This window comes from Coregonus clupeaformis, chromosome 20 (assembly GCF_020615455.1).
Source record: "Coregonus clupeaformis isolate EN_2021a chromosome 20, ASM2061545v1, whole genome shotgun sequence".
Taxonomy (NCBI): Eukaryota; Metazoa; Chordata; class Actinopteri; order Salmoniformes; family Salmonidae; genus Coregonus; species Coregonus clupeaformis.
Genome location: NC_059211.1, coordinates 3,218,425 through 3,241,521, shown reverse-complemented (window position 1 = coordinate 3,241,521; position 23,097 = coordinate 3,218,425). Strand labels below are relative to the sequence as shown.

Sequence of the window (23,097 nt, the reverse complement as noted above, 5' to 3'; positions counted from 1 at the left end):
TCAGATATATTAAACAGGATGAGCGTACTTGAATTGGGATTGTTTCTGGACAGAGATGTGATTTCCTGGAAATCAGGCACACTAGTGGACACAATAGCTTGACTATATGGAAGAAAGCAGGGGTGCGTCTGTGTGAGGTGGAAGTCAGTAACTAACAGTCATATTTTCCAACAGCCTTTTGCAAAAGTTCCCAGCTAGTTATAACCAGTTATAACCATAGGTGAGTACATAAGGTGCTCCATCTCTGCAGGTGATCAGTCTATCAGGTCAAGATCATTCCAGCAGGTCCCCCCCGATCTCCCTTCAACCTTTGAGGATATGTATAACTGAATATTATGTCTCCAGGAAACCTGTGTTCAAATAAAGGTCCTATCTATTGTTAGATTGTAAAAAATAGCTTTTGTGTGATTAAGGATAAGTAGAATGAGGGGATATTTTTGTGTTCTAGGGTTATAGTGAAAGTAGAGAAAATGTGTATTGTATACTAGGGTGTGTATGGTTTTTGGGAACCTGCTGTTAGAAATATTTTTTCTGCCTGAATTTATTGCGCGAATACACAACACTTTACGGTATTGCGTGTTTTCTGGTAGGGAAACTGAATGGGATGCACTCATGCACAGATAGAGATGATAGCTACAAATCATTCCAAGCAAACAGTTTGAAGCACACTAATGAAATATTTTATTATCTTTATTTATTTATTTGAAAGAGTAGGGAAGAAGGCTGTGTCTTATAATAAAAAAAGAGTTTTTTCACACAGACACAAAACACTCCGCACACACACACAGACAGAGAGACAGACACACACACACACACACACACACACACACACACACACACACACACACAGCTTCACAGCAAGATCTAAGTGCTACAGGTTTTGTTTTTCCCATTTATATTTTGAGGTTGGACTTTTAGCATGTAGGGCGCACCGATTGCTGTCACCTTGTTAGTCAGCATGTGTTACACGTGTGCTGGCTTGTCCATCTCGTTAGTCGGAAGATGTTTCACCTGTGCTGGAGCAGGTGATTTTTAAGAGTGGCTGGCCCAGTGCTCCAGTGGCTTGAAAGATGTGGAGCGTCAACACCTTTAGTTGGCTCTCCCAATTTGATTTCTAGGAAGACATTCCTTTGTCTGATCTTCCCTGTTTTTATTTTGCTAAACTTTTTGTTTTTTAAGTTTGGGGTGGGTTTTTATTTTGTTTGCTTCTTAGGGGGCAAATTTAGTGGGTGCTCATGGTGGGTGTCTTTTAAGTCCCAGCTGTTGTTGCTAGTCAACTTTCAGTGGACACCCCCATGAGTGTCTTTCAGAACCCCTCCTAAAACACCACCTGTTTCGTTTTATTTGTTAGTTCCCCCTCCTGTATGAGCGACCACATTTTTGGTTGTCTTGCTGGGGAACGTAACAGTGAGCTTGATATGTTTTTTAGTAAATCATGAGAGTGCATTCGACTCAGTTTCCCCTACCAGAAACACGCGATACCGTAAAGTGTTGTGTATTCGTGCACAAAAATTCAGGCGGAAACTGAAGAACGAATGGCTTGACCGCATTTTGCGAACGTTGGTTCAGTTAACAAACGGTCACATTTATGCTGCTCCCTGATGGGCTTAGTTGATCATTTCAAGAATTTGAAGATTAAACATCAACATGGGTGAGCTTTGTTATTTTTTCAAATAGTGTACTGTGTTAAGTAGTTGGAAAATATTTAGGAAATAAAATATCTGTTGTATTTTGGCATAGGCCTATTACCCTACAACAGGGAAGTTCACCTCAGCTTGTGTTTGTCTTGTTGTGATAGGAAGCTCTGATTCTCGTTATGGAAACATTATGGAGGTTGAAACTACTGGTGCCTCTAAGGAGACAGCATATGCTGACGGACATGCTAGAGGTATGTGGTCTATGAAACGAACAGAGCCTACATAATCAATACTAATCCATACATCCATCTCATTCAAAAAAATACTGAAAACACATTTACTTTACAACAGGTTATAAAGGGGTGTATGCATCTCAGAGAATGGCAGAGTATGACAAGGATGACATAAATAACTACATTGACATCATCAAAGAGGTGGGGGAAAAGTATGAAATAGCCCCAGCTCTCATCTGTGGCATCATCTCAAGAGAGACCAGAGGTGGGAGATTAATACGTAACCCGTCCCCACCAATCGTCCCAGACCAAGGCTGGGGGGACTATGGAAACGGCTTTGGGCTAATGCAGGTAGGCACTCAGATTATGTGTAACTTATTCATCGGTTGCAGAGTCATCATGCATCTAATTTCTTTCAGGGACACTGATGGCAAAATAATTCAATGTCTTTGTCTAAACTCTGTGTTAAAGAAACAGTGGCTGGGATTCAATCTGAGCTCGTTGACAATGCAATGTTACCACCATGTCAGCTCAATTGGAAATTACTTGTAAATGTCAATCTTGCCATAGGTTTCGGATTGAAAACTGGCCAGTGTCAAGTATATTTGTATGGTCTACTCAAATCTGAGCCTCGGTACTACAATAGATTACTTTTTTATTTTTATTATAGGTTGACTGATTAAAGTCGATGATTTGACAGAGATTCCACTCACCTGGGGCCTCATTTATCACACATTTGTGCGCACAGATTTGATCGTAAATTGTGTGAGGCTTATGTCAAAATCTACACCAACATTGTGATTTATAAATCTTGAACTTGAAATGATAATATGCAATTTACAACTTAGTGTGTATAGACATTTAAAAGCCAATTTTATAAACGAGGCCCCTGGTTCGCTGGTGGGAAGAATGAAAACCAGCAGGGTGGTGGACCCTGGGACCTGGATTTGAGAGTAAGGCCAGGATTCAATATGATCGCATGTTATAGGCACTGCAGCTTTTATAGGCAATTTCCGATTAGCCGTCATATGTAGCGTTTACCGTGAATGGGATCTCCACGAATGCGGGAACACTTCCTTTAAAAACCGCGATGTCTATAACTCATGATCGGATTGAATTCCGGCCTAAAGGATTCCGCATACATAGGTTTGGTTTGCTCCTAGCAGAAGTCAGCTAGGCGAAGTGAATGTATGTGCTTGCATATTCCCTTAAAATACAGTACCAGTCAAAAGTTTGGACACACCTACTCATTCAAGGGTTTTTCTTTATTTTTACTATTTTCTACATTGTAGAATAATAGTGAAGATATCAAAACTATGAAAAACCACATATGAATCATGATTTAAAGTTTTAAACAAATCAAAATATATTTTAGATTCTTCAAAGAAGCCACCCTTTGCCTTGATGACAGCTTTGCACACTCTTGGCATTCTCTCAACCAGCTTCACCTGGAATGCTTTCCCAACAGTCTTGAAGGAGTTCCCACATATGTTGAGCACGTTGGCTGCTTTTCCTTCACTCTGTTGTTCAACTCATCCAAAACCATCTCAATAGGGTGGAGGTCGGGTGATTGTGGAGGCCAGGTCATCTGATGCAGCACTCATCACTCTCCTTCTTGGTCAAATAGCCCTTACACAGCCTGGAGGTGTGTTTTGGGTCATTGTCCTGTTGAAAAACAAATGATAGTCCCACTAAGCGCAAACCAGATGGGATGGCGTATCGCTGCAGAATGCTGTGGTAGCCATGCTGGTCACGTGTGCCTTGAATTCTAAATAGATCACAGACAGTGTCACCAGCAAAGCACCCCCACACCATCACACCTCCTCCTCCATGCTTCACGGTGGGAACCACACATGCGGAGATAATCCGTTCACCTACTCTGCGTCTCACAAAGACACGGCGGTTGGAACCAAAAATCTCAAATTTGAACTCATCAGACCAAAGGACAGATTTCCACCAGTCTAATGCCCATTGCTCGTGTTTCTTGGACCAAGCAAGTCTCTTCTTCTTATTGGTGTCCTTTAGTATTGGTTTCTTTGCTGCAATTCGACCATGAAGGCTTGATTCACGCAGTCTCTTCTGAACAGTTGGTGTTGAGATGTGTCTGTTACTTGAACTCTGTGAAGCATTTACTTGGGCTGCAATTTCTGAGGCTGGTAACTCTAATGAACTTATCCTCTGCAGCAGAGGTAACTCTGGGTCTTCCTTTCCTGTGGCGGTCCTCATGAGAGCCAGTTTCACCATAGCGCTTGATGGTTTTTGCGACTGCACTTGAAGAAACATTCAAAGTTCTTGAAATTGTCCGGATTGACTGACCTTCATGTCTTAAAGTAATGATGGACTGTCGTTTATCTTTGCTTATTTGAGCTGTTCTTGCCATAATATGGACTTGGTCTTTTACCAAATAGGGCTATCTTCTGTATACCCCCCCCCTACCTTGTCACAACACAACTTATTCGCTCAAACGTGAAACTCCACAAATTAACTTTTAACAAGGCACACCTGTTAATTGAAATGCATTCCAGGTGACTACCTCATGAAGCTGGTTGAGAGAATGTCACGTGTGCAAAGCTGTCATCAAGGCAAAGGGTGGCTACTTTGAAGAATCTCAAATATAACATATATTTTGATTTGTTTAACACTTTTTTGGTTCCTACATGATTCCATATGTGTTATTTCATAGTTTTGATGTCTTCACTATTATTCTACAATGTAGAAAATAGTCAAAAAATAAAGAAAAACCCTTGAATGAGTAGGTGTGTCCAAACTTTTGACTAGTACTGTACCTTCGCTTGAAAAATGAGGGAAAAAAGCAGCAATATTATTGTACGTCCCTCTTGAGACGGTGTAACCAGTACACTTCCTCAAAATAGTCTGAATGAATCTAAGATAACTCAAGAAATCTGTAATTAATTTTGACGTTTTTGCAGAGGTCTTATTTTACATCTAACTAAGATGTTTGGTGCAGTATTTCTCAAGTGAAAAATGTTGCATGAAAACTAGTAGTCTGTCGTTGAATGTCAACAAACACTACATTGAAGAATCCCTACTGTTGACCAATCACCGACGAAGTGGCGTAGACTTCGGCTTCCGAACTTGGACAAGCCTCAAGAAAAAAAATGGTGCTCTCGAACAGCCGAAAGAACATCACAATATATGCGTAAACTCTTTCGGCTGGTACGCTTTAGTAGCCATGCACGAGCGAGCCAGAACAGCATATCTCCTGTGTCTGTAGCATGAGGCAGGTTGATGTAAACGTACACCCCCTGAACAGGATGCTAGTTTATCACATGGTCTTACCCCCAATCTATTTCCTTAATGCTGAGTGCCAAGCAGAGATACATTTTTAGTATGACTCGACCTGCTATCAAACTTGCAACCTTCCAATCTTAGGGCAGAAACTCTAACCACAAGGCCACTGAGTTGGTATCTGGATTTGTGATAAATTGAGTTTATACAGATTAATAAAGCCATTGAAACTATTTATGTTTCCATTACCTTTATGGTTTGATGCTGAATGACATGTTTGAATGGCATTACAACATAAATGAAGTACTGTCCATTGATTTACATAATATATTTCCTAGGTTGATGTTAACCCAAATGGTGGCAACCACAAGATAATTGGTAAATGGGACAGTAAGGATCATCTTGCACACGCCACTGAGATTCTAATTGATTTCATCAAAATAATCCAAGACAAGCGTCCTGAATGGACCACGGAGCAGCAGCTGAAAGGTACAAAGCTTGATAGTTGATAGATACTTGCTGGGTGGGGGGAATACAATGCTGAACAATTCTAACAAAATCAACTGCACTGCATGCCTGGTTGGTTATCCGGCCATGATTGTTACTTTTCAGGGGGAATTGCGGCCTACAACCAGGGGGATGGAGCGATCGGTTCGCTATATGCGAATGTGGATGAGAACACCACTGGAAAGGACTATTCCAATGATGTTGTTGCCAGGGCTCAATGGTACCACAACAACTTGGTCTGAGGGTAAATAAACCAGAACATTACATTGTGTGGTTCACTGTTTTATCCAGAATGTTCTCAGGCGTTGAGTCTTTCAATCATTCTGATGTGTTAGAATTGCAATTCAGCAAGAGACATAGACATTTGGGAACAACTTTTACCAAAAAAAGATACACAGTTAAAGGGTAAATCTGCAGTTGCTATGTCATGGAATGTCAGTCCTTGCATCCGTAGCTCTGTCTAGGAATTTGAGTGGTTACATTTCTCCAGCCCCATCCCTCAGCTTTTTACCTAAACAGGGGTGGGGAGAACGCTTTGTTATTGTTTCAAATAATGATTGCCCCTTTAAAGTAGGCTAACTGTAATCAATACTACAAATACTCAATACTACAAACTCTGGTGATTGATTTATAAAACTGCATGGATAATAACTTTTTTTCTTCTTCTTCAGTTCACATCATACATTTTGAAAGAGATGATAGCTTTTGGACTCCCTATCATTGACCAGCATACATACCATTGAAATGAAAGAGGATCACATAGGTTACATTGTGTAGTTCTACTCTTTCAAACTTCCTCAGGTGTTGGACCATTCAGTAACCTGCTATGATGATTAATGATAAATGCACAATATGTTATGCACAATGTAATATGAAGGTTTAGTTTTATGCATTTGTCAAACATTTTAATGGCTATGTTTTTTTTTCTAGTTCAGTAGCCTGTTTTTTTCAATCAACATGAAGATCAATGTAATGAGGAATGTTTAATGGTTTACATTAAATACAATTTTTTTCTCATCTATTTGTACATTCTGCCCAAGAACATGCATATGTGTTTAAAAAATATATATATATAATTTTATGTTTGAGTCATAAGAGGCAGACGTTTGACTTTTTTTTTTCTTTATTAGATTTGTAATTGTTGAAATAAAAATAAGTCCTGAGGTATTCACAATATAATGGCATTTATTCTGTTTGAGGTATTCACAATATAATGGCATTTATTCTGTTTGAAATATCTAGGAAATGAGACAGGGAAATGAACGACAGCAAATAGCAGAGTGAGACAGTAAAGCTGTGCTCCAACTGTCAGAACAAACCCTTTGTCATACATACCTGCATACAAAAAGCCTTGGAAATGCAATAGCCATGGAAAAAGTGCACAATTTCCCCATTGCAGTTGAGCAAGTCATGCAATACTGCATTTAGAAACCCTTGGGAACAAAAGCAAATTATTCTCTACCACTTTGCTACAGAGTGCAGATTAAATACGAGTCCACTTCAGAATAGGACATTATTTTTATTATTTCAGCCATAATATGCTTAAAACGTTGACTGCTAGTCTGTTTCAGGAGGATAATTCATTACTTCTTGTGTTTTCCAAGTCTCAAACAATAGGAGCTAATTTAAGTGGGTGTTAGCATAGCACTATATATCTAATACACCACCCACGCCTGCCGAATGAACACCTGCTCTCACCGACGTTAACAGACGTGAGGGAAAATAGTGCCCGACAGGCGGGGGCGAAGGACACTGTCTACTGGTCGCCCCCGACTCTCGCTAGCACAGCAGGCGGGAGGCTGGGCGACACCATGTACTAACTAGCTAGCTTGCCAGTTAGCGACACCATGTGCTAGCTTGCTAGTTAGCTAGTACACGGTGCCGCTAGGGCCTGCTGTTTACAAGACTAACTAAGTTAGCACACAGTGTCCTTTGCTCCCGCCTGCCTAACACCTGCCTTCGCCGTCGTTAACAGAACTGTGGGAAAACAGTGCCCGACAGGCGGGGATGAAGGACACTGTCTACCGGTAAATGGCTAGCTAGCTACCGTTGTCACCCCAGCTCCTTCTTCTGTGGGGTTTATCGGTAGCTGGCATCCAACGTTATTGTGCGTTAACTCCACCTACTGTACTGGAGCACCCCCACCTTCCACCTGTCCTTGCTTAAAAATTTACCAATATAAATACACTACATGACCAAAAGTATGTGGACACCTGCTCGTTCAACATTTCATTCCAAAATCATGGGCATTAATATGGAGTTGGTGCCCCTTTGCTGCTATAACAGCTCCCACTCTCTGGGAAGGCTTTCCACTAGATGTTGGAACATTGCTGGAACTTGCTTCCATTCAGCCACAAGAGCATTAGTGAGGTCGGGCACTGATGTTGGGCAATTAGGCCTGGCTTGCAGTCGGCGTTCCAATTCATCCCAAAGGTGTTCAATGGGGTTGAGGTCAGGGCTCTGTGCAGGCCAGTCAAGTTCTTCAACACTGATCTCGACAAACCATTTCTGTATGGACCTCGCTTTGTGCATGGGGGCATTGTCATGCTCAAACAGGAAAGGGCCTTCCCCAAACTGTTGCCACAAAGTTGGAAGCACAGAATTGTCTAGAATGTCATTGTATGCTGTAGCGTTAAGATTTCCCTTCACTGGAACTAAGGGGCCTAGCCCGAACCAGGAAAATCAGCCTGATAGAAGGATTTGGTAATGACTAATTATTACACTCCACTTTATGAAATGTGTTAGAATCATGAGACTATAATCTAATAATGTGTGTGCGTAAAACAAGTAAAGATTATGACATTGTGTTACTATTTAGCAATGTGAGTGGGAGATAAGCCAGACGACAAAGGACAAGGAGAACTGTCTGAGAACGGCGGTAACTAAAAAATGCAGCCTGCCCGAGCAAGGAGTAGACTATGATAAGAACATGTATGTGTGACCTGATGGTCAGGAGAGAAGAGGAAAATCACATGAGCTAAACCCAGGTGTGAGCTTACAAGATGTGTACAGTGGAAAAATACAGCCCGCCTAAAGCGGGGTGGGATTTTTGTATGACGTGTGTGTATAAAAGATGGACTCTGAAATTATGATAACAGAATTCTCTGAATAAAGATCTCTGACTATTGCAACTGGGATCTCTGTCCGTTTCTTGATCCAAAAGCCTTATAACCTTTTGGGAGACGCACAGAGACACTGAAATAGTTAGTTAATAAATTCTCTTAACACAGCCCCAGACCATTATTCCTCCTTCACCAAACTTTACAGTTGGCACTATGCATTCAGACAGGTAATGTTCTCCTGGCATCCGCCAAACCCAGAGAAAGCGTTTCCACTGCTCCAGAGCAATGGCGGTGAGCTTTACACCATTCCAGCCGTCGCTTGGCATTGCGCATGGTGATCTTAGGTTTGTGTGCAGCTGCTCGGCCGTGGAAAACCATTTCATGAAGCTCCTGACGAACAGTTCTTGTGCTGACGTTAGCTTCCTGAGGCACTTTGGAACTCGGTAGTGAGTGTTGCAACCAAGGTCAGACGATTTTTACTCGCAATGCGCTTCAGCGCTTGGCGGTCCCGTTCTGTGAGCTTGTGTGACCTACCACTTCGCAGCTGAGCAGTTGTTGCTCCTAGACGTTTCCACTTCACTTACAGTTGACCGGGGCAGCTCTAGCACGTCAGAAAATTGACAAACTGACTTGTTGGAAAGGTGTCATCCTATGACGGTGCCACGTTGAAAGTCACTGAGCTCTTCAGTAAGGCCATTCTACTGCAAATGTTTGTCTATTTAGATTGCATGGCTGTGTGCTCGATTTTATACACCTGTCAGTAACGGGTGTGGCTGAAATAGCCAAACCCACTAATTTGAAGGGGTGTCCACATACTTTTGTATAGTGTATAAAGAGGGGTTCCTGCAGATGCAGGAATACCCACATGCAGGGACGCCCCAAATTGCAGGCCGCAATTGCACCCTTCTCTTCTGGAAGGCCTAGACACGTCACTACTGACAGAGCCAATAGTGAGTAATAGCCTAGTTTTCCCATGCTTTTGTAGTAGTGTGTGTGTGACAATAGCGGCGGGAATTGTCAAGGAGGATGTGGTGGTTAATTTGTTAGCATCACCCTTTTTATGACTAACTTTCAACGAGAAATTAAATGTTGTGCAGCGGGTGAGGCCAACACCAGCACTGCCACGATTGATGCAACGAAGAAAGAGCTTTGAAAGGCATTTTCAAGCTAACAATTATGGGCGCTATCTGAGGATGACTGGGTGTGAGCAAACCAAGAAGCTGTACTGCTGGGATTGTCAATTCTTCAGCACCGACAAGACTTCAACCTGGGCCAGTACTGGTTTCAAAGAGACCTAGACAGTTTTACAAAGTCAGCTCTGCATCACCAAAACTCAACTTCATACTTGCGAGCTACTTTGAGTTCAAAAACATTTGGGGACACAATAGTAGACCTTAAGCTTAACGAGCAGCAGCGCAGAGTGACTCTTTCTCACAATGATTTTAAAAACTGCGTTCTCAAGTCTCGAGGAAAGCTATGGGCCCAACTTTGATCTGCCACGGCTCAAAACTGAACTCACAGTGATGTACTCCACGTCTGACTTTGAGGGTAGGAGCCTGGCCGACCTCCTCCACTTTCTCCGGCAGAAGAATGTATGTACAAAGTGTATCTGCTTAACTGTCTGGTCTTGACCATTCCCGTGTCCACTGCCTCAGTTGAAAGGATATTCTCCGCCCTGAAACGGATCAAGACATACTTCAGGAAAACCACTGGGCAGGCCCAGCTGTCAGCCATGGCTTTGATCTCAATTGGGAAAGTACTTCTCTTGGATAAAAAATCAAAAGGACAAACTATATGACCCTGCCATTGCCCATTTAATAAAGAAGAAATGGAGGATGGACTTCGTTTTCAAATTAGCATAATCTGGTGAGTGGGACAGTTTTTTTTTTATTGAAGTTTGCTTGCTGTTGCTATGGATCTCTTTGATATAACTTGTGTAAAATATTGTTGCATTCGAACTTTTGACCACTGGTCATTTTGTGTGCTGAACGTGATAAAATAATTTTGCAATCGGAAGTAATAGCTGGCTTGTTCATTTTGTGTTGGAATTGCTAAAATAGTTGTGTTCTTGTATTGGGGTCGACTATGGATAATTTTCTAGTACATATGTTATGAAATGATAAGGGTAAAACATAGTAAACATGATTGAAACTTTGTAATCCAGATGGTGGATAGTGAATATAGTCAATACAGAGTGTGACTGTTCTTTAATGTATTTATGTATATTATTTTTTGAGAAAGTGTGAGTCACGCCACCAATATAATGAGATAAGAGACAGAGGCCCCACATAGAGAAACGCACGTAGCCCTCGTAAGTAAACAGTATGTGGCACTTGGACTTTGAAAGTTAATGGTGGCGTGGCACTGAAATATGTTCATCTTTTACATAAAGAGGAGTAACTATGTATGCTGTATAAGCATGACTATGCATTTGTGTCTGTATAAAAGGAGAGCTCCGAGTCAGTGTAACGATAGTTACCGGAGTGTAACTCCAGTTCTATGAGTGGAGCGGAGCCCCATAGGGGAGCTCTGCTCCTATTGGTTTACCCACTGCCCTAAGGCAGCAACAGCCTGAGACAAAATTATGCACACACCTGCAGCCAATAGGAGTACAGGTGTCCCTATAAGAGGGGATGCCTCCCCTCAATCAGCCTCCCGGGATATTTATCTTCAGCGAGACTAGAGAGGGTCGGCAGGGCCTTAAGTCCTATGGGGCTCCGCTCCACTCATAGAACTGGAGTTACACTCCGGTAACTATCGTTCTATATCGTGGAGCTCCGCCCCATAGGGGAGCTCTGCTCCTATTGGTTTAAGGCGGAGCGTAGCGCTCCAAAATGTACTCCCTGCCGAGCCCAACACTTCCCATCGAAATGAAAAGGTCAGGCCTAGCAATGGCTGCGACCAAGTCCCGCAGTACTGTAACCACTGTATACAATACATGAAGTCACAATATACTGCGTCATCGGTCCAAATCCGCCCCACCTAGTCCAATGGCAACACCAATGTCTAGTGGGCAGATCACCAGAATATGGGCCATACTAATCTGTACTAACAGATAGATGGCACCTCAATATCCTGTTACAATAACACCGACCACTAATTGAATGACACAAAGTGTCACTCTACATTGTGTACACGGTAGCCCGCCCACTCAATCAATGGACCCCAAAGATTAGTGGGCAGATCCCAGAACATGATTCATACTAATCTGACCAAGCAGATAGATGACGTCACATTCCGTCAAAATTGTCATGACCGGTCTAATAGTACCATAACCAAAGTTACTACTATTATCCCTCATCATTCCGCCTCAACCCAGTTATTCACTGGTGGGCAGATCAATACATGCCTTCTACTGTACTGTATCAGTCAGGAGTCATGCTATAATATGTCCTTTTATCAGAAGCGGACCTGAAAGTGACATGTCTCTTCGATCCTGAATTCGGTAATCTACCACACTCAATCTATGGATACCCAAAGATTAGTGGGTAGACTCCAGAACATGAGTCATACTAATCTGAACAAGCAGATAAATGACGTCACAATTCCGTCAATATATATGACCAGTCTAATAGTAATGTAAACAAAGTTACAAACACTATTTCCCTCATCATTCCGCCCCAACCCAGGTAGGGGAGTTTTCATGTTTAACCCTTCACCGCCAGTGGGTAGGGGGGCAGCTATTTCTCCAGTTACTTCCACACCTCTGGCCAGGCCAACTGCACAGGCAAGTGTGCGCTTTCCACAGGATTTAGAGCTACCTCAAATCAGTGCATTCGAGCCAGTTTCACCTAGTCCTAGGAAGGAGGATGTGTCTATGGATTTCCTTGCGGGCATTGTTAAGCAGATAGGTTACTCCATAGGTAAAAATATTGCCTGTTGTTTGGAATCAAAGGCTATGGGAGATGGGGTGGGACAGAAGGTTGATAATGTTGGTGGTACCAAGGCTGGGGCCAGCTCTAGTCTAAATGTAGTGGTGAAAAATGATGTCAGGGACCAGTCTGTTTCAGGGGGGATGGTTCAGAGGAATGCACAGTGCATAAGTGGGAGGAGACCATGTTAGTGTACATGCAGAAGAAGGGCTATGGTGGGCAGGAGAGGTCAGATGAAGTTTTGGGTAAGCTGTCAGGGCGGGCACGTGACGTGGTAAGAGTAAGCCTACGCAGTAACCCAGTTGACTTAAGCCAGGGCCCTAGACCAGTTTTTGACATTCTGAAGCATCACTTTAGCAACACAATCAACTCCGACATGCCCCTAGCTGATGTTTATTCTACGTTGCCAATGGAAGGGGAGACTCCATTTGATTACTGGATCAGACTGAACAGGGCCATAGAGGTGGCAGAGGACTGTTTGAAGAGGCAGAACAAGGAGCTAGACAATCCATCACGTGTTCTGACTGTCATGTTCATCAAGAACTGTCCGAACCCAGAGCTGTCATTGATATTCATGTGCAAACCATTGCATGAGTGGACGGCTGCGGAGGTCCATGGCAGGCTGGAGGAGTACCAGAGGAAGTGCAAGGCTCCACGTCCCTTGCGGCTGGCCCCACTGGTCACCACACAGACGCAGGAAGTAAGTAGGCCAGTGTCGGCTGTTGCAAACTGCCCGGACCCCTTGCAGCAGCCCACAAATGGCTCATCCGAGGCATTGGATCGTGTGATTGGCATGCTTGAACGGGTCTTGGAGCAGAGGCCACAGCAACCTGTAGGCGGCTATGATAACCGTTTCCAGAGGAGGCCCAGGAGAAGGGAGAACCCGTCTTTGCAATGCAAAGTGTGTGGGGATGCGAATCACAGCACAATGGATCATTGTTATTCTAACCACCTATGCTTCCTCTGTTATGCAGCGGGGCACACACGTCAAGAATGCCCTCGCACTTCATCGGTAACTCCCGTCCCTCCATCAGATAGCAACACGACACAGCAACAGGAAAACTAGCTGGCCCGCACGGGATGCGGGGAAGTGCTGGGCCTTGTGAGGTGCCCCAATCAGATAGTGGTGTAGATTTAGAGTCAATATATTCAAGTGTTTGTGATGAAGTCAAGTCGAACGAAAAAGTAATTATGCAAAATACACAGAGAGTGCTCCACAACGATGAACTCTTCTATACTAGGGTGTTACTGGGGGATGTTATAGAGGTGAGCGCTATGATTGACAGCGGTTCTATGGCATGCACATTGAGCTTAACAGTGGTGCCACGCCTTGAGAAAGCAGGTGTGCTCAAGAGTGGCTCCCTCAGTCCGACTGAAGTGGTGTTGGTTGGCTGCGGGGGGTTGAAGACCAAGCCTGTAGGTGTGTGTGAATTGAATCTGTCTGTGTATGGCAGCAGTGTCTCTGTCCCTGTTCTAGTAGTGGATGGCCAACGTGATGAGCTTATCCTAGGCAGCAATGTGATAAAACACCTAATCAGGGAGCTGAAGACGACTGGTGACTTCTGGGAGAAGATGTCATCATCTGAACACAATGGAGATGACAAACTGTTCCGTCTGCTGGCTAATGTAGAGCGATGGAAAGGAACCGAAGTGCCAGAAAGAGTGGGCACAGTAAGGCTGAAGCGGGCGGTCACATTGGAGCCTATGCAGGAACATTTAGTCTGGGGCCGGCTGTGTACGGCTCAAAATGTATCCGCGGGCAGTGCTGTCGTTATTGAGCCTACGAGGGCACGCTCAAGACCAAAAAACATTCTAGTGGGGAGAACAGTAGCGACATTGTGGAGCGATGGCTGGGTCCCTGTCAAAGTTATCAATCCCTCACCAAAGCCAGTAACAGTGAGACGCAATGCCAAGATAGCGGATGTTTTTCCTTGCATGGCATTAGAGGTCTTTGACACTGACTATATGGATGGGTCCACTGTCGAACCGGTCCCCCTGGTGCAGCAGGTACACAAAATGGAGGACAATCCAGACTTTGACAATGGTAGTGGAGATAGCTTGACCGTTGACAGTACCGTCAAACCGCACAGAGTGACAAGTGAGGTGTTGCACGAGTTAGGGCTAGGTGACATTGACATTGAGTCCACTCAGTTGTCGCAACAGTGTAAGGCCAGGCTAGTTCAGCTTATAGCCCGCTACGAGTCTATCTTCTCCCGGCACAAACTAGATTGCGGGAAGGCTACTGGATATGTCCATCGCATCAGACTCAGTGACACTAAGCCTTTTAGGCTACCTTACCATAGGCTCTCCCCTAACCATTATGACAAGCTCAGGCAGGCCATGGATGAGATGGAAGAGTGAGAGATAATCAGGAAATCCAGCAGTGAGTATGCCCCTCCGCTCGTGCTGGTCTGGAAGAAGTCTGGTGATCTGAGACTGTGTACAGACTTCCGATGGCTCAATGCTCGCACTGTAAAGGATGCTCACCTTCTACCTCACCAAGCTGATGCTCTGGCGGCCTTGGGTGGCAATGCCGTCTTCTCTACAATGGATTTGACCTCAGGCTACTACAATGTGGAGGTGCATGAAGACGACAAGAAGTTTACAGGCTTCACTTCTCCTTTTGGGTTATATGAATATAACCGTCCTCCACAAGGACTATGCAACAGCCCAGCTACATTCATGAGGATGATGTTGAGCATTTTTGGGTATCAACATTTTTCTAGCCTTCTATGCTACCTGGACGATATGCTGGTTTTTGCCCCGACTGAAGAACTTGGATTGCAACGCTTGGAGTCAGTTTTTGAGCGTCTCAAAGCCCATAATCTGAAATTGTCTCCAAAGAAATGCCATTTCATGAAGAGGTCAGTGCGGTTCTTGGGGCATGTCATCAGTGAAGGAGGTGTGGCCACAGACCCAGAAAAAGTGAAGGCTATTGCAGGGATGATAGAGAAGGATCTCATGGAGGATAACACGGACGTGCCCTCCCAGGGGAAGATTCGGTCCTTTCTCGGAATGATACTATTACCAGCAGCTCATTGAGGGGTGCTCCACCATCGCTAAGCCGCTGCATGGGCTGACAACGGAGACGAAGGCACCAAGCCATGGGAAAGGCAAGAGGAAAAGAGGAATACATAGGAAACTCACAGCAGCAGACTGGACTGGTGAGTGCAAACAGGCCTTTAGTCAGTTGAAACAAGCTCTCCTCGATCAGGTCATGCTAGCCCACCCTGATTTTAGTAGGCCTTTCTTGCTGTCTGTAGATGCATCTAGTAATGGATTAGGTGCTGTCCTCTCCCAGGTGCCAGAGAATGGGTCTGCAGCCAGACCCGTAGCATTCGCTAGCAAATCACTTACTTATGCACAGTCAAAGTATCCTGCCCATAGGTTAGAGTTTTTTGCTTTACGCTGGGCCGTCTGTGAGAAGTTTAGTCATTGGTTAAGGGGCAAGCCTTTTACTGTATGGACAGACAACAACCCATTAACATACAGTGGGGAAAAAAAGTATTTAGTCAGCCACCAATTGTGCAAGTTCTCCCACTTAAAAAGATGAGAGAGGCCTGTAATTTTCATCATAGGTACACGTCAACTATGACAGACAAAATGAGAAAAAAAATCCAGAAAATCACATTGTAGGATTTTTAATGAATTTATTTGCAAATTATGGTGGAAAATAAGTATTTGGTCAAAAACAAAAGTTTCTCAATACTTTGTTATATACCCTTTGTTGGCAATGACACAGGTCAAACGTTTTCTGTAAGTCTTCACAAGGTTTTCACACACTGTTGCTGGTATTTTGGCCCATTCCTCCATGCAGATCTCCTCTAGAGCAGTGATGTTTTGGGGCTGTCGCTGGGCAACACGTACTTTCAACTCCCTCCAAAGATTTTCTATGGGGTTGAGATCTGGAGACTGGCTAGGCCACTCCAGGACCTTTAAATGCTTCTTACGAAGCCACTCCTTCGTTGCCCGGGCGGTGTGTTTGGGATCATTGTCATGCTGAAAGACCCAGCCACGGTTCATCTTCAATGCCCATGCTGATGGAAGGAGGTTTTCACTCAAAATCTCACGATACATGGCCCCATTCATTCTTTCCTTTACACGGATCAGTCGTCCTGGTCCCTTTGCAGACAAACAGCCCCAAAGCATGATGTTTCCACCCCCATGCTTCACAGTAGGTATGGTGTTCTTTGGATGCAACTCAGCATTCTTTGTCCTCCAAACACGACGAGTTGAGTTTTTACCAAAAAGTTCTATTTTGGTTTCATCTGACCATATGACATTCTCCCAATCCTCTTCTGGATCATCCAAATGCACTCTAGCAAACTTCAGACGGGCCTGGACATGTACTGGCTTAAGCAGGGGGACACGTCTGGCACTGCAGGATTTGAGTCCCTGGCGGCGTAGTGTGTTACTGATGGTAGGCTTTGTTACTTTGGTCCCAGCTCTCTGCAGGTCATTCACTAGGTCCCCCCCGTGTGGTTCTGGGATTTTTGCTCACCGTTCTTGTGATCATTTTGACCCCACGGGGTGAGATCTTGCGTGGAGCCCCAGATCGAGGGAGATTATCAGTGGTCTTGTATGTCTTCCATTTCCTAATAATTGCTCCCACAGTTGATTTCTTCAAACTAAGCTGCTTACCAATTGCAGATTCAGTCTTCCCAGCCTGGTGCAGGTCTACAATTTTGTTTCTGGTGTCCTTTGACAGGTCTTTGGTCTTGGCCATAGTGGAGTTTGGATTGTGACTGTTTGAGGTTGTGGACAGGTGTCTTTTATACTGATAACAAGTTCAAACAGGTGCCATTAATACAGGTAACGAGTGGAGGACAGAGGAGCCTCTTAAAGAAGAAGTTACAGGTCTGTGAGAGCCAGAAATCTTGCTTGTTTGTAGATGACCAAATACTTATTTTCCACCATAATTTGCAAATAAATATATAAAAAATCCTACAATGTGATTTTCAGGATTTTTTTTTCTCAATTTGTCTGTCATAGTTGACGTGTACCTATGATGAAAATTACAGGCCTCTCTCATCTTTTTAAGTGGGAGAACTTGCACAATTGGTGGCTGACTAAATACTTTTTTTCCCCACTGTACATCCTGTCCAAGCCCAAATTGGACGCCTGTGAAAAGAGATTGGTTGCTAAACTCGCTCCATTCGAGTTTGACATCAAGTACATCCCCGGTACCAAAAATGTCATTGCTGATGCACTCAGTAGACAGCCATTTGTGCAGCCGAGCGCTCTCCACCACATCACAAGGGTTCCATACAAGGCCTTGCTGGAAGAAGCTGCGGGAGTACGTGCTGAGAAGCTGCAAGATGTGTTCCGCTGGTCGAACCACCCATTCGACCTCGAAAGCTGCTCACCGTCAATTGAGGCAAATGCCTGTGAAATTGTCATGGACTGCCAAACTACCTCCTATCCTTCTCCTGGTTCTCTGTTAAAGGAAGTGGTGTCAGCAGTCCTGAGGTCGCAAGGGGAGGCTGGTCTACAGAACTGTGCGCTGCTACTGCCTCAGCTCACTCAGTCACTGGTGCCATCTGAGATGTCAGATGTGAGAGTGCTATCCCATGACGACCTGATATCAAAGCAGCGCCAGGATGACGCACTCGCCAGAGTTGTCTTCTACGTGGACAGGAGCCGTAGACCTTCTAGGAGGGAACGTGACCATGAACCACTCGAGGCTCTGCGGATTCTGAAGACCTGGGAGAAGCTCACTCTGAAAATGGGTGTACTATATCGCGTTACCAAAAGTTTGCTGTCAAAGAAGAAGACGTACCAGTATGTAGTACCCACCTCAATGAGGGCGACAGTTTTGAAGGGTGTCCACGATGAAGCCGGTCATCAGGGGCAACAGCGAACGTTGTACTTGACGAGACAGAGGTTCTTCTGGCATGGTCTGGAGTCGGATGTGAGAGAGTAGGTCAAGACCTGCAAGAGGTGTGTGTTCAGTAAGGCCCCCGAGCCAGAGGCCAGAGCTCCACTGGAGAACATCATCACAACTGAGCCCCTCGAGTTGGTGTGTGTGGACTTCTGGTCTGCTGAAGACTCCAACAACAAGTCCTTGGATGTTCTGGTTGTCACTGATCATTATCCTAAGATGGCCCATGCCTTCTTGTGTCCGAACCAATCAGCTAAAGCAGTGGCACTTCAGCTGTGGAACAACATCTTCTGTGTGTATGGTTTTCCTCGTCGTATCCACTCTGACCAAGGGCCAACTTTGAAAGTAGATTGATTGCTGAGTTGTTGAGTGCTGCAGGAGTCCAGAAGTCGCACACAACTCCCTAACATCCGATGGGGAACGGGGGAGTCGAAAGGTTCAATAGAACGCTGGGAAACATGATCAGGGCTTTACCTGCGAGAGCGAAGCACAGGTGGCCCCAGAAGCTGAAGTCGTTGACCTTCGCCTACAACTGTAGAGTCCATGAAACCACGGGCTACGCCCCTTTCCAGTTGATGTTTGGGAGAACCCCACGTCTGCCTGTCGACATGATGTTTGGTACTGTGCTGCAAGACTCAGAGGTTGTAGACTATGACGAGTACATCAAGTCCCTGACGAGAGACCTGAGGGAGGCCATGGAGACGGTACAGGTGTCGGCAACCAAACAGCTGAAGAGGCATGGAGGCCTCTACGACAGGAAGATCAGAGGAGCTCCAGTGGAGGTCGGTGATCGGGTGCTGCTGGCGAATAAGGGTGAACGTGGAAAGAGAAGGCTGGCGGATCGTTGGGAGAACAACTTCTATATTGTTACGGAGAAGAATAGTGACATCCACATCTTCAAGATACAGAACATGTCAACTGGCCAGGAGAAAACGGTACACCGTAATCTGATAATGCCTGTAAACTTCTTGCCTCTCCCCGACACTGCCTTGGAGACACCTAATACGGAAGACCGTGAGGATCTGAGTGAGGAGATGGAGGACTCATCCATGAAAGATATACCAGAAATGGACATTGGTGAGAGGACTAGGGTGTGGGTATCAGAACAGACCTCAGGGGAAGCACAGCCGGAGCACTCCGAAACCCCAGATGTGCTGGAAGATGGGCCACTGGCGAGGGATCCTCAGAACTCACCACATTCTGAGGGTGCCACTGGTGGCACAAGCATGTCAGAGCTAACCTTTGGAGAAGAAATGTCCGAACCCTCTGAAGAAGAAAGGCATTCTGAAGATGCCGCTGGGAGCACAAGCTCCAGCAACAGTCACAGAACCCTTGACCTTGACTATCCACCGACTGTGGACAGTGACCCACCAGTGGTGGTTGTAGGTGAACAGGTTAAACGTAATAACTCTGTTAGGCCTGTCAGGTCAGGGGCTGGTTGGGTTAGGAAACGCCCAGCGAGACTCATAGAGACTATGCAGACACAGAGGGTTTTTCATACAGAATTCATTAGAATACCTGTGTGGGTGTAGGATTAGAATCCAAGTCTGTAGCCCATTTTTTATTACTTTTTTTTACTTTCAAGAGACCCCATGGAGGTCATGGGTCAGAGGTCAAGTTGGCCAAGGTTTTTCTGTCTGAGGTTCTTATTGTCACTGAGTGTACTGAACATGTAACAGGCATGTTTTTCTATGGGGTCTTTGAATTCCCCTAATTCTCTTAGAGAATAGTCTTTGCACTGAAATATTTGGTGACATATGTATTGCAAGGTATTGCATACCTCATTTTGTTTCTTTATAGTATGCAAATGTAATTCAGCAGGGGAGAATGTAACAGGGTTGGTTATGTTTCCACTTGCCTCTAAAGAAATTTGTATTTAATGTTCAAGCATTCTTATTGGTTGGTTCAACTCTGATGACAATAAGGCTGTTGTGATAAGGGTGTTGTGATTGGCCCCGCTTGCAGCTAGGGGGAGATCGCGAACGTCAGGTCTTCCCAGTATGAAAATGTGATGCAAGGGGTAGGTCATGTTCTGAATACTGTTTTATATTTTACAATGTGTACAAGGTTGCTGTACGTTACTGATTTATACATGTGTGGGTATATGGTACCTGTTAGGGATTGAGGGGCTTTCTGGGATGTGCTTTGGCATATGATTGCTGTAGATAAGTGTGTTAGCTAGCATACACTGACGTAATGGTCACATAAGCCCACTGCTAACACACTTGTCTTCATGCTACAGATTTTGCCATCGACAGCCATCAATATCGTTAAGCTCTGCACAACTAACGTGCTGTTTCCCATTTAACAACAGGAATAAATTATGCTCAACTGGGACCACTGGCTGATGTGATTTATTAAGAGAAAACACAACGCAAGGAGAGTACGATATACATCTGTTACATCAGGGCAAGCAGTTGCTCCATGGACCAGCTCGGCTTTGTTACGTTAAAATAAAGTATATTCTGAATTCACAAGCTTCGGTTTTTGAGAGATACTTTTGAGTTAAATATTTCTACCACACTACTGGCTTATTATTTTCGAGTGAATGGGCTGCTTATTCTTTCAGATGATTTGATGCTGTGTGTGACTGCTGTTTCTATCGGCGCTCTCTTTCAGCGTGTTGCTGAAATAGCGGAGGCAGTGCGCCTGTTTTCTTTGCTCTGATGCGCAGTAACTGTCCGTGGTCCTGAATTAATAGTTAGTCCTATGTGTGGTGTTGAATTTACTCCGCCACTGTGAGAGTATGACTGTCTTTTTGGAACTGTTTCTGTGAAACAATGTATGTCTTTTTCGGCCTTGTATACCATAGCAACAGTACTGATCAACGAAGTGTCCTACCTCTTGGAGTTGTTGGGGAGTACGCTCTTTCCCCATGTTTACGATATCTCTGGGTAGACTGAGGTGCGCAGCTGTTTGATCCTCAGGAGCTTAAACATATCCTGCATGAAGGCCCACCCTGGCGTTGTTCAATACACTGATCTTTACAGGAAAACCACTGATCGTAACAGTTTGTTGAGGGCTAATAGCTGTCGCACCTCTCAGGGAGAAAGAAGAGGTGCGACAGTGTGAGGAGGAATCAGTAACTAACGGACAGGTTCTTGCAAATGCTCCCGGCTGCGCATAGTATATAATTTGGAGTATACTCCAGTTTCAAGAATTTCAAGAGAACATAAAAATGGTTGAGCTTTAAATCAGTGCTGTCAAATGGTGTAACTGTGCTTAATATTTGTAAAATACCTTTAATAAATGTGTTAGTCACGTGATATCTCAATTGGCCCAAGGGGGTCGCTGCATCATTTGTGGGGGATGACATGTTTACTGTTGCCTTGTTTACTTTACAATATTTCTCTCTCTATTAATATAAGGGATGCATGCATCTGAGAGAATGGCTGACGATGATAAGAATGACGTAATGAAGTACAAGTACATCATCAAAAAGGTGGGGGAAAAGTATGAAATAGACCCAGCTATCATCTGTGGCATCATCTCAAGAGAGTCCAGAGGTGGGAGAGCAATACGGGACAAGAATGGTTGGGGGGACCATGGAAAGTCCTTTGGGTTTATGCAGATAGGCACTCAGATTATAATTAATTGATTGATTGAAGTCGCTGATTGGCCAGAGAATTCCAGTCACTTGGGTCATATTCATAAAGGCAGGCAACACAAAGCATTTCAAAACTATTTGTATCTGAAAACAAAAAAAGGCAGCTTTCTTATTGGACAAATCCAGGTAGTCCCTCGCGGTTTTCTTCCGCTTGGTGCCTAATGAATACATCCCTGGTGCCCCAGGTATGAATCAGGCCCTCGAAGCCCAGATTTCAGAGCTATGAATGGAATTCATAGGTTATTAAAGTTGTTAATCTTATTTCTGTTTCTATTACCTTTGTTTGATGCTGAATGCCATGTTTCAATGACATTACAGTGGATGCTGGTGGTAGGACAGGCTCATTGTAATGGCTAGAATGGAATTAATGGAACGGAGTAAAACGTGGTTTCCATATGTTTGACACCGTTCCATTAATGCCATTCCAGCCATTACGATGAGCCTGTCCTCCAATAGTTCCTCCCACCATCCTCCTCTGATTGCAATATAAGTGATTTCATTCATCATTGATTTCAATCTTATATTTCCTAGGTTGATGTTACTCCAAATGGTGGCAACCACACTCCAAAGGGAGAATGGGACAGTCAGGAACATCTCAAACAAGGCACTGAAATTCTCATTAATTTATTCAAAAAGATCCAGAGAAAGTTTCCTGACTGGACCAAGGAGCAGCAGCTGAAAGGTACGACATTTGATAGTTGATAGATACTTCCTGGACTAACCAAATTTGTGGCCCTTGTCAAGAACATTTTAGCCTCTTATGGAAAGCATTGCTAAAACCTACCTTGTTTTTACCCCCAGATGACGAGTGTAATTTTGACGAATATTATTGTACTGCCTAATCTCATGAGAAAATGGATGCCTACACTACAAGGAAGGACTATTCCATGATGTTGCCTAAACTTAATATTTCAAGCATAATGGTTATTAAAGTAAACTGTGGGACAGACCATCCTTTGAGCCAGACTATCATCTCGTAATGAATAATGTGGAAATTGAGCAAGTTGAGGTGACTAAACTGCTTGCAGTAACCCTGGATTGTAAACTGT

At 44.2% G+C, this 23,097-nt stretch overlaps 2 protein-coding genes across 2 annotated transcripts in view; both read left to right on the top strand.

Annotated features, from left to right (window-relative positions):
- LOC123481419 (serine/threonine-protein kinase N1-like) overlaps nt 1-23,097 on the top strand; it is a 330,043-nt gene that overhangs the window by 167,283 nt on the left and 139,663 nt on the right. The window lies entirely within an intron of this gene.
- On the top strand, nt 1,379-6,582 carry LOC121532643 (lysozyme g). Its single transcript, XM_041838432.2, has 6 exons — nt 1,379-1,651; nt 1,799-1,888; nt 1,989-2,221; nt 5,458-5,608; nt 5,732-5,870; nt 6,298-6,582. The coding sequence occupies exons 1-5, from the start codon at nt 1,648-1,650 to the stop codon at nt 5,866-5,868; spliced, it is 615 nt and encodes a 204-aa protein (XP_041694366.2). The 5' UTR covers nt 1,379-1,647; the 3' UTR covers nt 5,869-5,870; nt 6,298-6,582.

Excerpts from the sequence above, each read along its gene's own strand:
- LOC121532643 (XM_041838432.2), top strand. Across the intron at positions 1,889-1,988 it reads TGCTGACGGACATGCTAGAG|GTTATAAAGGGGTGTATGCA; the intron begins GTATGTGGTCTA and ends ACTTTACAACAG. Across the intron at positions 2,222-5,457 it reads ACGGCTTTGGGCTAATGCAG|GTTGATGTTAACCCAAATGG; the intron begins GTAGGCACTCAG and ends TATATTTCCTAG.